The sequence below is a fragment of the Ranitomeya variabilis genome, chromosome 5 (genome assembly GCF_051348905.1).
Source record: "Ranitomeya variabilis isolate aRanVar5 chromosome 5, aRanVar5.hap1, whole genome shotgun sequence".
Taxonomy (NCBI): Eukaryota; Metazoa; Chordata; class Amphibia; order Anura; family Dendrobatidae; genus Ranitomeya; species Ranitomeya variabilis.
The window spans coordinates 32,593,683-32,609,661 of record NC_135236.1 but is presented as its reverse complement, the minus strand read 5'-3'; the positions used below and the strand labels follow the sequence as shown (position 1 = coordinate 32,609,661).

The following is a 15,979-nucleotide window of genomic DNA, read 5'->3' as shown; positions in this document are numbered from 1 at the left end:
CAGCCACAAAGTCTTGCAGGAATAACTTCAAATCTCCTGAAAGTATAGATTCCTCAATGCCCCTAAGTTTGACGTTGTTTCTCCTGGACCTATCTTCAAGGTCCACAGGGCTTTAGAGTGGGTTTTAGTAGCCATGGATTGCAGGGCCTCATGAGCATCCCAGAGTTCATTATGCGAAGAAACCAGCTCCGCCATCTTACGCTCCAGGCGGTCTGTACGATTACCCAGTTCCACCACTTCCCCTTTAAGTTCAGCCAGCATAGAACGCATATCCTCTTGGATGGAAGCTCTAAGGTCACCAAGAAGGCCTTTGAGGAGAGCAGCAGTCACCGGGCCATCGACCGAATCCGACGCTGCAGCGCCTGAACGCGACGCCTCACCGCCAGAATGGAACGCTGCTGCGTTGGACTTCAGCGCCGCACCTCCGGACTGCGACGCCTGAGCGTTACGATGCGCAGAGCGCGAAGACCTGGGGGAGGACGGCGCCATCTTGGCTTTCGGCGAGGGCGGCGGCGAAGAAGTCGGGAATTCTCCTCGAGGGGTCACGGGCGCCTGCTTTCGCTTTCCCCATGCACTCACCACCGCAGCGGGGACCAGCGCCAATATCTTGGAGGTGAAGATTATCGCAGAGGAGGTAGATAAGAGCCGCTTTAGGGTTCCTGGCTGAGGAGCTCCCGCTCTGTGTGACCTACTCCATCAGCAGATAGGCCACGCCCCCGCTTTAAAACATTTTGTATTGGAGCCCAGTAGCTTCAAGTTATGACATGAGCTTCAGAGACTTCTGACTCAATGGGTTAGAGAATAGGTTGGTGGTTCCTCTCCTTCTGGAGAAACATTGCAGTAGTCAATATGTGAGTAAGCCCTTCTTCGTGGAACTTGAGTGAATAGTAGATGATGTCAGGCTTTGAAAATGCTACATTTGTGACGTCATTGATTATAAAATAAAAATTAATCTTTTGTATTTCTTCAGCTGCTTCATTATATTAAAACTGTAGATTTTGAGACTAAAGACAATACTCACATATTTTTTGATGATAAAGGGGATCCTCCAGCCCTCTACGACATAGTAAACTGGCAACTAAGCTCCACTGGTTCCATGGAGCAGAAGATAGTGGGAAGTTATGATTCCAGTTCCCTGGAAGGGAATCAAATGAAAATGAACAATGCAGCCATTATATGGAGTACCAAGGTAAGTCATTATGTTCTGCGCAGGTTTAAAGGGAACCTGTCACCTCTTTTCTTTGCTACCAGCTAAAAATATTTTATTCAGTGTCAGCTATGCATTCCCTAAATACTTATGTAACCCCCTGACTCCCCATGTATCATTCATTAAAACCTTTTATATTTCTCCCATGATGTATGATAATAGTGCCCGTCCGGTCCGATAGGCGTGGCTTCGGTTCACTCACTCCACCCCTCTCCTTGGCTGCTTCACGCAGTCCTTGACATGGAAGACGCAGATCGCTGTGAGATATCATGCCCGCACAGGCAAATTGTTTCTCGCGCATGCGCACTTCTGCTTTTCGGCTTTGCCCACAGTTGGGCAAAGCATAGTGCGTATGTGCAGCGCCCCAGAGTCCTGGTCATTGCAGTAATGTCGCTCTTCCATCAGGGGGAGTGATGTTACGTCTGATGGCACTAAAGGAGTTCATCTGACCAGGTATCACAGTCACACACTACACTTCACACTCCAGCCCACTAGGGGGAGCAAAGATTCTATGTACTAGGCCACTCCTCACACACGGGTAAAACCGGTGGGTTGGAAGGGAAGTCAGGGAGAAGCTGCCTGGGTGAGACCCAGAGAAGACCTGTCAGGCAGACAGGGAGAGAAGGAGGAACATCTGAGCTGCAGACAGAGGTCCCTGTCAGGGGTGGGATCCTGGCAGAGACAGAGCAAGAGATAGAACGTTACGGAGCTCCACCTGCACTACATTGTGGCAGCATCCTAAGAAAGGACACGAAGCGAAGTATATTGTGGAGAGTGAGAAACGAGATCACAGCACAAGGAGATAACACCAGTAGGAGGGTCTGCCCCGAGATCGGCGGACTCCTTCTGAGGCGCATAGCCGGTGGCCAGAACACTGAGGGAGTAATTGGCTCTACGCATTACTTTGAACTACGGCAGGACAATTAATTCCAATTTGGCTGCCCAACCTTAATACCTAATGAAGACAACGGAGGCAAATTGTGGGAGAGGGGCGACACTAGGGTCCCTATAAAATAGCTCCAGGCCTACCCCGTCATACGGGTCGTCCTATCCATACCATCTGGGGGACGGAGAGAGAATATCAGAAACATACACAACAGTTGTGAGGACTATCCCGTGGTGCTCAGCAGGGAAGTACTACAACACACAGGCGCTAGTAGGAAGGCTACTGATTTCCACCTGCAAAGGGAACTCTGGATGTGTCTTCGGACCGGCCGGATTCAGCCAGCCCTGTTAGCAGTGCTCTGGATGGTGGACGCTGAAGTCTACAGTAAAAGGTAAAGAGACTGCAACCTTGTGTCCTCATGATTTACTGCGACCTACACCATCACCATCTACCTTACTGGGAAGCCCTGGGGACTTACTTCACCTGTGAGAAGGTATTCCATCTAGCTGCCATAACATCACCCCAGCGGACCCCTAAGCAGCGTCGTCACCCTGACCAAACACCACAGGTGGCGTCACGAACACTTGACAAACTACACCTTTAATTGGGCGCCCCTTAGCAGGGCCACGGACCGGGTCGGGCCACCGTGACATCCCCAGAACCGAGACCGAGGGACCCGGTACCGAGTACCCCACTGCCCTGCGCCTGGGAGTGATCCAACTGCACGAGAAACCATTTGACTGAGCGGGCGCGATATCTCACAAAGATATGTATCATGTTGTGATTCGGTTCGTGGGCTCCCCCGGTGGTCTCTTGTGGTACTGGTGTCCTGCAAGCTTTGCCTTCTCAGTTCACCTGTTCCTATCAGGATGTGGGAGTATCCTATTTAACCTTGCTCCTCAGTCATTCTAATGCTGGCCATCAATGTATCCAGAGTGATTCTGTTGCATGTTCCTGCTCCCAGTTTTCTGCTCAGCTAAGTTGGACACTTTAGTCCTTAAGTCTATTTTTGTATGTTTTGTCCAGTTTGCACTTATGTGAATCTCTGCAGCTGGAAGCTCTTGTTGGGCTGAAATTACCACTCCAGTGGCATGAGTTGTCACATGAGTTAAGGTAATTTCAGGATGGTGTTTTGAAGGGTTTTGCAGCTGACCGCGAAGTCCTCTGTTGTATCTTTCTGCTATTTAGTTAGCGGGCCTCTCTGTGCTAAATCTGCTTTCATACTACGTGTGTCTTTTCATCTGCTCTCACCGTTATTATATGTGGGGGGCTGCTATCTCCTGTGGGGACATTCTCTGGAGGCAAGCCAGGACTGTGTTTTCTTCTACCACGGGTAGTTAGTTCTCCGGCTGGCGCGCGGCATCTAGAGACAACGCAGGAATGCCCCCTGGCTACTTCTAGTGTGGTGTGTAGGTTTAGCATCGCGGTCAGCTCTAGTTTCCATCACCCGAGAGCTTGTCCGTTTATTCTATGCTTCTGATGTTTCCTTGCCATTGGAAACCATAACAGTATCATCAGTGTGAAATGTCAAGCTCTGTCTTGGTAGTCTGTAATACTTTGTACTCTCGCTTTCAACATGTAATTTTCCATATGATAAATTCCTATGTTTAGAATCCTCAATCAAAATGTAGTCCGAGTTGTCCTTTGGGATCTCGAAAGGCAACAATTCCAGGAAAGCCAACTTGCTGCTTCGACTGTGTCCAATGCCCAACAGGAGAGATTGCAAATGAGACAGGTACCAAAATAACAGTGTAAAGGTATGATGTATTTTATCATTTATACTTATAGTTTAGATTTTACAAACAATATTCTTCTCTAGATGCGGTGGAGTGCCAAAAATGCCCTTGGGATACTTGGCCCAATACCCAGCAGGACATGTGCTTACGAAGAACCATTGAATTTCTTTCCTATGATGAAGCCATGGGTATCAGCTTGGCAGCCCTGTCTATTGTTTCATCACTCATCCCTCTTGGAGCTCTAGGCATCTTTATTCGTTACAACACAACACCAGTAGTTCGAGCCAATAACTGGTCCCTTAGCTGTCTTCTCCTCGTAGCCTTATTTTTCTGCTTCCTTAGTTCATTAGCTTTCATTGGATATCCACATCCTGAGAAGTGCCTGTTGCGACAAGTAGCATTTGGCTTGGCTTTTACTCTAACCATCTCTTGCGTCTTGGCAAAAACCATAACAGTTGTTATTGCTTTCAAGGCCACCAAGCCTGGGACTAGTTTACAACGATGGACTGGGGGAAAACTGTCCTTCTCTGTTATTGTAATTTGTGTTCTCATCCAGATATCTGTCTGTGTGACTTGGCTTTCTTACTCTCCTCCATTTCCTGAGTATGACACCCAGACTCTTTCTATGGTTCTCATTCTTAACTGTAATGAGGGTTCCCCTTTTGCATTTTGGGTTATGTTGGGGTATTTAGGTCTTCTGGCCACTGTTAGCTTCATCGTGGCATTCTTGGTTAGGAGACTTCCTGACAGTTTCAATGAGGCCAAGTATATTACATTTAGCATGTTGGCCTTCCTTTGTGTCTGGATATCCTTCATCCCAGCAACTCTCAGCTCCCACGGGAAGTACACAGTGGCCATGGAGATCTTCGCTATCCTTTCTTCTAGTTGGGCCGTTGTTGTTTGTATATTCTTACCCAAATGTTTCATTATATTGTTTCGACCTCACTTGAATGTCAGGCAAAATCTAATGAGAAAAGAGTTTGGTCAAGGTAGGACATCCTAGTTTGATCTGTGACCTTGACCATATGTAGTCACTTTAATTCTACCAGGAAACCCTACTAGAGATTGATTAAAAACAGTAAAAACATTATGTAAAATGAAGCCATTCAACTATAAATATATATCTGAAAGTGTTGTTATCTCATGTATTCTATATTGCAAGAACAAAGCCGTATTTGCAAATATGCTGCCCTAGTCACTTTAAATGGACACGACCCTACTCAATTTTCACATCATTAGAGGTTCCCTTCCGAGCTCTGCCATGTGCCCAAACAGTTGTTTACCCCCACATATGGGGTACCGGCGTACTCAGGACAAATTGCACAACAACTTTTGTGGTCCAATTTCTTCTCTTACCCTTGGGAAAATAAAAAATTGGGGGCAAAAAGATAATTTTTGTGAAAAAATATGATTTTTTATTTTTACGGCTCTGCATTATAAACTTCTGTGAAGCACTTGGTGGGTCAAAGTGCTCACCACACATCTAGATAAGTTCCTTAAGGGGTCTACTTTCCAAAATGGTGTCACTTGTGGGGGTTTCAATGTTTAGGCACATCAGGGGCTCTCCAAACGCAACATGGCGTTCCATCTCAATTTCAGTCAATTTTGCATTGAAAAGTCAAATGGCGCTCCTTCCCTTCCGAGCTCTGCGGTGCGCCCAAACAGTGGTTTACCCCCACATATGGGGTATCAGCGTAGTCAGCACAAATTGTACAACAACTTTTGTGGTCCATTTTCTCCTGTTACCCTTGGTAAAATAAAACAAATTGGAGCTGAAATAAATTTTGTGTAAAAAAAATTTAAATGTTAATTTATATTTAAACATTCCAAAAATTCCTGTGAAACACCTGAAGGGTTAATAAATTTCTTGAATGTGGTTTTGAGCACCTTGAGGGGTGCAGTTTTTAGAATGGTGTCACACTTTGGTATTTTCTATCATATAGACCCCTCAAAATGACTTCAAATGAGATGTGGTCCCTAAAAAAAATGATGTTGCAAAAATGAGAAATTGCTGGCAACTTTTAACCCTTATAACTCCCTAACAAAAAAAAATGTTGGTTCCTAAATTTTGCTGATGTAAAGTAGACATGTGGGAAATGTTACTTATTAAGTATTTTGTGTGACATATCTCTGTGATTTAAGGGCATAAAAATTCAAAGTCACTATCATGAAGTACAATATGTCACGAGAAAACAGATCCGTTGAAGCATTCCAGAGTTATAACCTCATAAAGGGACAGTGGTCAGAATTGTAAAAATTGGCCCGGTCATTAACGTGCAAACCACCCTTGGGGGTAAAGGGGTTAAGAGGCTCCTCTGTCCTCCACTCATTACCTGTAGTAATGGCACCTGTTTGAACTTGTTATCAGTATAAAAGACACCTGTTCACAACCTCAAACAGTCACACTCCAAACTCCACTATGGTGACGACCAAAGAGCTGTCGAAGAACACCAGAAACAAAATTGTAGCCCTGCACCCAGCTGGGAAGACTGAATCTGCTATAGGCAAGCATCTTGGTGTGATGAATTCAACTGTGGGAGCAATAATAAGAAAATGGAAGACATAGGAGACCACTGATAATCTCCCTCGATCTGGGGCTCCACGCAAGATCTCACCCCGTGGGGTCAAAATGATCACAAGAACGGTGAGCAAAAATCCCAGAACAGAACCTAGTGAATGACCTGCATAGTGCTGGGACCACTGTAACAAAGGCTACCATCAGTAACACACTACACCACCAGGGACTCAGATCCTGCAGTGCCAGACGTGTCCCCCTGCTTAAGCCAGTACATGTCCGGGCCCGTCTGAAGTTTGCTAGAGAGCATTTGGACTATCCAGAAGAGTATTGGGAGAAAGTCATATGGTCTGATGAAACAAAAGTAGAACTGTTTGGTAGAGACAAAACTCATCGTGTTTGGAGGAGACAGAATGCTCAGCTGCATCCAAAGAACACTATACCTACTGTGAAGCATGGGGGTAGCAACATCATGCTTTGGGGCTGTTTCTCTGCCAAGGGGCCAGGACGACTGATCCGTGTACATGAAAGAGTGAATGGGGCCATGTATCATGAGATTTTGAGTGTAAACCTCCTTCCATCAGCAAGGGCATTAAAGATGAAACGTGGATGGGTCTTTCAGCATGATGATGATCCCAAGCACACCGCCAGGGCAACAAAGGAGTGGCTTCGTAAGAAGCATATGAAGGTCCTGGAGTGGCCTAACCAATCTCAAGATCAGTCCGTGTTGCCCAGGGACAGGCCCAAAACATCATTGCTCTAGAGATCTGCATGGAGGAATGGGCCAACATACCACCAACAGTGTGTGCCAATCTTGTGAAGACTTACAGAAAACATTTGACCTCTGTCACTGCCAACAAAAGATATATAACAAAATATTGAGATTAACTTTTGTTAATGACCAAATACTTATTTTCCACCATAATTTGCAAAATAAGTCTTGCAAAACCAGACAAGGTGATTTTCAGGATTTGTTTTTTTCATTTTGACTCTCATAGTTGTGGTCTACCTATGATGTCAATTACAGGCCTCTCTCATCTTTTAAAGTGGAAGAACTTGCACAATTGGTGGCTGACTAAATGCTTTTTTCCCCACTGTATTCTTTAAGGTGCATTTATACTGCGGCTGATAATCAGAAACCAAATATCGTCCACTCTAAGCAGGCTGTCAACCACTCGATGCACAAGGAAAATGTTTGAATGTGGGGTGAAATTATTTTCATACTTTCCTAAATATCATCATTCTCTGCATCACATGATCCTGTGTACACATGTGCTGCAGAGAACAATGCTATTCTTCTTATGCGCACAGGACGATCATATTACCAATCGTTCTGCGGACATGAAAGTGATGTCAGAGACTATATAAGCAGGCTATTAAAACACAATTCCAGCATTTTTTTTCAGCACTGGAATGGTGCTTTTACTGTAAGTTCCTCATGCATCTTCACCTTTTTTTCAGTGCCCCTCCTGTCCCGTGGCACCATCTTGTGACAGCAACTTCTGACTGTCAGGAAGTCAGAAGCTACATCACATACTTTCATTGCAAATCTATGAGGGCCAGAATGAGGCTTTCATAATCTTGTACTGAGTTGTGACCTCAGGCTCGCCCCATGAAACCCTGGAGCATTCTGGCAGGTCACAAACTGTCGGAGACCAACGGGAGCGGCGGCAATAGGAGGGGAAGATGGCGGAGGGTAAGTATAAGAGTAGGGTCACGGATCTTAGATTTAAAGCACCACTCCAGCAGTAAAATTTAAAAAAATACTGCAGTGGTGTTTTAATCAACTTGTGGTCGGCATCATATAATAGATCAGCAGTTGTTTAAAGGTAGAAAATGGCCAATGAAATGTTCATTTATATCCAGGCACCTTATAGGTAACATCTTCTCTGATTGGAGTTATTCTCACTCTTTCTTCATATGGTCCTGAGGCCACGATGACTTTTCACAGCCAGAGCTCACTTGTGTAGACTTCCCTTTTGTCTGGACTTCTGCAGCACATCCTGACAGGGCAGCCTTAAACATAAAAGTGTCATTATTATGCTCTTGAATAAATATGACCACCCCATGCAGGGCTGCCACTAAGAGTTTCAGGGCCCCATAGTGGCAACATTTTCAGGCTCCCTTGAAACTCCACCTAGGCTCAACCTCAGTTCCACCTCCACCCCTCGAACCTTCCACAGTCCCACCACCCACTGTTGGAAAAACTCCTCTTCTGCACCACATCCTCACCAATCACCCATTAACAGTTCCCATCGATCACCACATATTAACATCACATAGTAACCGAATAATACCAGATGCAACAAACAAATACCCCCACACCATGAGCAGACCACATATTGCCACCACATAGTAACCGAATAATACCACATGCAAGCAACAAATACCATCACACCGTGACCAGACCACATATTACCACCATATAGTGACCGAATACAATACTGATCATTAATTAAAAAAAAAATAATACTAAGTGCCATAATACACAGGAGCTCTGTATATAGTGTCAGTGTACAGGTAATATAGTGATCACCAGTGACATTATACACAGTAGCTCTATATAGATAGTGTATAGTGTACAGGTAATACAGTGATCACCAGTGACATTATACACAGGAGCTCTTTATATAGTGTCAGTGTACAGGTAATACAGTGATCACCAGTGACATTATACACAGGAGCTCTGTATATAGTGTCAGTGTACAGGTAATACATCGATCGCAGGTGACATTATACACAGGAGCTCTGTATATAGTGTATAGTGTACAGGTAATACAGTGATCACCAGTGACATATCACACAGGAGCTCTGTATATGTAAATGGGGAAATGCAGGAACCGGGATGTCATCACGGACACGAGGCAGATCAAGAGGTAACAAATTTATTAACAGAGGTAAACTCCATGCAGGGAGAGAGGGAGTATGGGAGGTAAGGTATAGAGCAATGTGGGAACGGAATAGATGAATAGGGAAAATAAGAGTAACGAAAATGTTCACAAGAGAGTAAACTTATCAGTCTGTCGGTTTCTTGATTGCAGTGTCTCGGTCTCCAACGGTGGCGCTGACACCAGCGGCACTTGACGTACCAGAGTTGTCCTGAGTAGATGGAGATCCGGTTCTCGATGCAAGCGGGGAGTCTTTACTGTCCTAGGTGGGCTCTTGTTCCCACCGTTTCCTCACATAAGGCTCAGCTCAATGGGTGATCATGCTGGAGCGCAGCTCTGCTCCGCATGCAGGTGAGGAGTCAGTTAGTTGCGGCCTAGTCACCTGTACTCGGCGGGACCGCGTGCACGCAGCAGTCACTGGTCTAGAGTGTGTCACCTCCAGGAATGGGAGACAATGGAGGCTTTGCAATATGCAGTACGCGAACAGTGGACACAGTCACGGAATCTGCAAGGCCTGCACTTTTCCCTGCTGCACTCTCAGTCTTCCCTCCAGGTCTCCTCTCTTTTCCCACCTCCCTACACTGTCACATCACCTTAATAAGCTGCCCTATACTGCCTCATGTCCACACAGAATTCCAATATACTGCCCCATCTCCATATAGAGCCCCTTATACTTACCCTTTCCCGGCTGCCTCTCCCTCATCATCAAGTCCTCTGCGGCGCTCTGAAGATGTCTCAGTGAAGCCTGAAGAGATTAGCTCATCGCGCTACACGTTAGGCAGTGTGAAGATGCCGGAAGTGCTGGGCTCGTATCTCCTTTTCTACTCATGCCTATAAAGACACGAAAAAAATACTAAACTGACTGCTGGCAGAGCATGCGCTGCCTCCCCCTCACCCTCGACACAAAAGCTGATCTGGTGGAGGAGGGTGGGAACAGGCCAGTGTCGCCCCCTGCAATCCGCCGCCTTAGTTACTGGACCTCGGGTGCCTAGTGTAAAATATGGCCCTGGTTACTACATACGGTGACATTCAGGTTGGTGGTTTGACTTTTCTGGGTTAGCATGGTTTCATCGCTTTCATCCACACAGCATGGAGCAAGAACATCTAAGTCATAAGAGGAAGTGCTGAGCAGAGCCTGATGATTTCCCAAGTACATTCGGTGGTAGAACCTTCCTCAGAAGTCCATTAATAACCTCACTGATAGCTGCCGAGGCTGGAAGTGCCGGGATTTCTCCACGGGGCTCATATACCAGACTGAATAAATCCTGATGTTTTGAAAATTTTGTTTCCATTATTTCATTATTAGCGATGAAATACTGTGATTTTCATCATTCCACAACTTTTCCTTCTCAATGTTGCAATTTCTAAGTTGAATGGTGTAGAATCAATCAATTTTGAACCAAATTGGGTGTAGTATAATAGCACTCAAAAACAGTCATGGTGAAATAGGCTTGAAAAAAAAGGGAGAAAACATGGCACCTCCTGGCGCAACAACGTCAAGATGTGACCCTAGAATAGTAGAAACCCACCACTGAACTGCTCACCTTAGAATGTTGTACAGGGCGCAGGCACAGCACTGGGTTGGGGGCATCTCAGCAAATGGTGTAGATCCAGAGCATGAGAAACCAGCTGCAGCTGCCATTCAGGTACTTGTGATATCTCGGCATCCTCTCAAATACCGAAAATGAAGTTTGGAGGAAAATACTAAGCCATGGGCACTATTGGTTGACGAAGGTCAGATGGAATGAGAAGTTGATCCAGCGGGACGTAGACTGAGGTTTTTTTGTTAAATAGTTACTCAAAAGTAATAAAAAACTGCAAACAGGAACGAAATGGAAGGTAAAGAGTTCATGCAATAAGTTTCAACGTCGAATCTGCGTCTTAACAAGGCATAATGGATCCTAGTCACCGGATGTAATTTATAAACTGGGATGATAGGAAGTTTAAGTGCAGTGACCCCCGACCTCATATAAAAAATAATACAATGCAAAAGTGCAAAGTGAAAACCAGAATGTACAATAAAAGCAGAGATAAAGCGTGAGGCTAAATGACAATAATCAAATTAATGAAGGGCGGAAAAAAGTAAATTACCTGTTCACACATGAAAAACTAGACACAGCATGTTAAGAAAGAATGGACAGATAAGGTCATAAGACCAGAACAGCACTGCCGGTCACAGAGGGTGTGCCTGACCGGAGGCCCTACTAATATGGAGCAGAACCGAGGCCCAGAGTGATTACAATGGAGTTTGATGGTGGAGAAACCTGAGAGAGAGTCACAAAGAGGGGAGCTCCAGGAAATGGGTTAACGGGTCTGCTGGGACGCCTATGGTACAACAGTCGTAAAAGAGGTAGCGCAGAGGAGGTGTAATCTGTCCAGAGGTCCAGACCTACTCAAGCCTTTCCACCCAATCCTTTGTAGAGATGTTAGATATTCCTGATTTTGTACCATATTCAGTCATTTATACATGCTAAAAGCAAATATAGAAATGATACCTGATTGTTCCCCCAAAGATATTGTCTGTCGTAAAGTACCTGATAAATGATTGGAGATGAGCAAATCATTTGATGCAAATCAGAATCGTGTTAAATGTTCAGGCATTAGCTGATCCTAGTGAAGTCAAACAATATGAAATTTGCTAATCACAGAGAAGAGAAGGACCACACATGACCAGGTGGGCTTCTCCATAATGCACTGCAGCTGTCTGTTAACCACCTGTCCTGAGTATCTTGGCCTCTGCTTCCTTAACCCCGGCTTCTGCCCCCTGTTGTGCTCCACATTGGGTCATGCAGGTTGCTTGGCATGGTTCAATGTCATCATCTCCCTAACCCTACTTATGGCCCATTGGCACACACACACTTGTGCCTTAGTATTAAGACTTTAGTGTCCTGCGTTTGGTGTGCTCCACCATTTTTGTTTCAACACAGATTCTGCAAACATCCTTTTCTTTCGTTCCACTGCACCTGTACTACTGGTCTTGAATTTTCTGCACATGCCACTTCCTCACTCCCCACATGCCATCCTGCCAGTTTCACCAACGCCTGAGGTTCGTATACCCACCATCACCTGGGCTTAGTGGGTCCACGTCACAAGGTGATCCTCACACTATCATATCACATAGTATACTATAGCCATTCATAGCCTGTATGAAAACAGGAGCAGGGAATGCAACAGCCATTTTGTGGTGAAGCTGGATAGTGATAGGACGTCACAACGCACAGCATGAAAATAAAGATAGGGAAAGAAAGCAATAAAGCACTTTAGAAACTGTAAGAGTGTGTGACAGCATAGGAGTGAAACAGATCAGTGTGTGTAGAACAGGCTGTTTGTTACCACCAATTACCATCTGTGTACCTATAGTTATATTTGTATGATGTCTCCTTGACATTACTAAGGTCATGTTTGGGTTAAAGTGTTTCATGGGGTTGGCTACAGTCCTCTGAAACCACAATTTTCAGGGCAATAATGCCATCCCAATAGTACCTTTATGACCTATGCTCATGGAGCGCCCCCACACCGCCGCAGGGCCGAGGGGTACCCGGAGCCGGGCCTCTGGGTCTCAGTCCTGGGGTTGTCACGGTGGCTAGACCCGGTCCGTGGCCCTGTCCGTCAGTGGGGGGACGTCCGGTGAAGTAGGTGCTGTTAACGGTGGTGTAGCGGTGCAGTTGTGGGGTGCAGGTCGCGGTAAATAACGAGGACACCAGGTTGCAGTCTCTTTACCTCTTTACTGGAGATCTCTCGGTCCTCAGTCCGGAATCCGGCCCACCAGGCTGCGCAAGTCCGGCCGGTCCAATGGCACCTCCAGAGTTCTCCTCACAGGTGGAAATCAGTGCCTTCCTTCTTAGCGCTTTGTGTTGTAGTCCTTCCCTGCTGTGCTTACGGAAAGTACCCCACAACTGTTGTGTCTGTTTCTTAAGTTCCCTCACAACTCGATTAACTGATCTTCTGCTAATCTTCCGTCCCTTCCTGATGTTACAGTAAGAACGGCACCCGTTTGTCAGGTAGGCCTGGAGTTCTTCCGGGACCCTAGAGACGCCCCTCTCCCGCAATTGCCCCCCAAGACTTCATAGGTGATATGTGGTAGACAGCCCGCCTGAGACTGACTGTCCTGCCGCTGTTTGGAGTATGGCTTAAAGCTGTATATTATTCCACTCCCTCGGCGTTCCGGCCACCGGTAATGCGCCTCAGCAAGGTGCTGCCTCTTTCAACAAAACCCCTGCTGGTATTCTCCGTCTGCTTGATCTCGTTTCTCACTCAGCACAATCTATCTCGCTTCTAGTCCTTTCTTGGGCACCGCCGCTATGCTTAGCAGGCACGGTCCCGTTACGTTCTTTCCAATGCCAAGCCTCTGCCAGGATCCCACCCCTGGCAGACACCCTACTGTCTCTTCCTCCACAACACCCTCTCTCACTAGGTGTTGCTTCGTTCGATCCAGTCAGCGTTCTCTACTAACTTCCTGCCTGACCCCCAGTTTACCCACTATGGTGGGGAGTGGCCTAATGAATAGCACCCTTAGCTCCCCCCGGAGGCCCAGCTGTGAAACATATTGGTGTCTGTGATACCTGATTGGAGGAACTCCTTCAGTGCCATCGAACGCACCATGGCTCCCCCTTAGTGGCGGAGCCACAGTACTGCAACGACCAGGACTCTGGGGCGCTGCACTCCCCCCTGGTTAAACACAGTACTCCGGGACTGGGAAGAAAACAACAATACAGGTTAGCAAAAAGACATACAAATTTGTTGAGTGCAAAACAATAAGTATACTTGAACAGGCTTCCCTTTATGGGAGGTGAGGACACTTTAACGTTACAAACATAGTCAACATTGTAAATTTCAGGCTATACATAACTCCTGCTACCCAACCGGGTATTCTACTCAGTGCAAATGCTGGAACAATAAATTAACTTTGCCTTTAAGAAACATACACTCTTAGTTTACCAAAGGCCTTCCTATAATCACATTACAGGGCAAGGTAACTCTTCATTCTCCTACTTTTGAACCTGCAGGACCGCCTGTCCCTATGGCACCAGACCTACTGCCTCTCCTTTCTTTTACAGGACCGCCCCGTTCAGCCAGGGCCTACTGCCTTTCTCTACTATACATAGTATAGACATAACATTCCTTTCAGTTTGAGAACATGGAGCCCACTCTGCCTGGCTCCTATAAGGACTCACTCACTAACCCCTACGGGTCTACTTTCTGTCCTTAGTAACGAACTAACTTTCTATGGGGACGCAGGGTTTACCTTCTATCCTCACCTTCATTATTACTTTCTTACGTTTCTATCCATGCAGAACTCTAGTCTACCTCAACAGGCTTTCTGCATCTTTCCCTTTGAAGAACATTATTCAAGCTTCACATTTCAAACATATTAAACACATATAACTTTTCATGTAAAACGGTTACATTTCTTGCAAAGCATCATCATGACATTACTGTTCCAAGACAGTATCACTTTCAGGTTCAATTCCCACCTCCCCTTTAAGAGGAGATCAAGTCTTTCTGAGGTAGCTCTTCTTCTCAGCCTACCAGTCCATACCAGAGCTCCGGAATGGCATCTTCGCAAAGTGTCTTTAACTAAAACCAGTAGGAAGCACCTTTAAGAAGGTGCAAACTATTTACAGGAAAGTTTGAATCATGCACAGTCCATGATTACTGCAGTTTGTGTAACTTTGTGCAAAACTTCAAGAAAACAACAATAGTGACCCCGGGTCAACAAAGGGGTCACCTTTTTTTTTTTTTTAAAGTTTACCCTGGACGGGTTTAGCAGCAACAGGAACAAAAGAACAAACAGTAACTATTTACATTTTCAGGTTTCCGAGGTTTACTCTTTCTCAGGTGGCTCGGGCTCCTGCCCCCCAGCCACTGTGGTGCCAGTGCCCGTGGTTCGAACGTGAAGATGAACTCGACTGGCCAACTCGGTGGCCGCAACCAGGCGCACCGTTGCGATGGTGACAAGATCGGGTGCTCCTGGGACCAGGTCCGAGGCGGTAAGGGTCGCGGCTCCAGACATACACCGCCGAACATTCCGTGCATACCACCCGAGCGGGTTCTGGTGGCGGCTGTAGGTCACCGAATCCCCCTTTTGCAATGGTTCTCCACTTCGGCCACAGCAGGGAGCCCTCACGTTACAGTGCGCAACAAAAACGTCAGTATCCAATCCCGGCTCGTGTATGAGGCCCCACCCCCTTCTTGCATGGTAGGCCAGCACAGTGCCCCGCCTTGTCACGTCTCTGTCATCCCATGCCGGAGGGGATTGTTGTATTCTCGATGGACCCATCGGCTCGGCCTCTTTCCGGCCTTTCCACTGTAGAATCAAGCACTGTCTATATTGTTCCCACGTAAGCACCGCAAGAGTGGACCCGTTCTCCTGGGATCCATCTGTCCCAACCCAGGGGCTGTCCCACCGAAGAACTACTCCATCTAGACTCACATCCACGGGCTCTCCCACTCTAGTCGACAGCGGTGGCACCATCCTCCCCAGGTCACCAGGGAATAACACCATTAACCCTGCCGAGAAGGGTCGCCCTTTACTGAGATGGAGGTGGGTCGTGGAAGCGGACTCGTGAGGGGGAGCAGGGGCGTCTTCCGTACCTACGCCTGATGTGGTTCCACCGATGTCGATCCGGTCCGCTGACAAGGACGCTGGAGTCGGCTGCTGCTCGGACCGCGGCTCTTCCGATGCGGCCCCCGAACGCTGCTCCGCTCGCTGTGGTTCCTCCTCCTCTAACTCCGAGGTCGGGATTG

General features: G+C 46.6%; 1 protein-coding gene across 1 annotated transcript; it reads left to right on the top strand.

Moving 5' to 3' along the window:
• The first annotated feature begins 894 nt into the window (after positions 1–894).
• LOC143774777 (vomeronasal type-2 receptor 26-like) lies at positions 895–9,447 on the top strand. The gene is made up of 5 exons (XM_077262542.1): positions 895–921; positions 971–1,189; positions 3,705–3,828; positions 3,913–4,818; positions 9,386–9,447. Exons 1-5 carry the CDS (start codon positions 895–897, stop codon positions 9,445–9,447), a joined length of 1,338 nt encoding a protein of 445 aa, XP_077118657.1.
• The last annotated feature ends 6,532 nt before the right edge of the window (positions 9,448–15,979 follow it).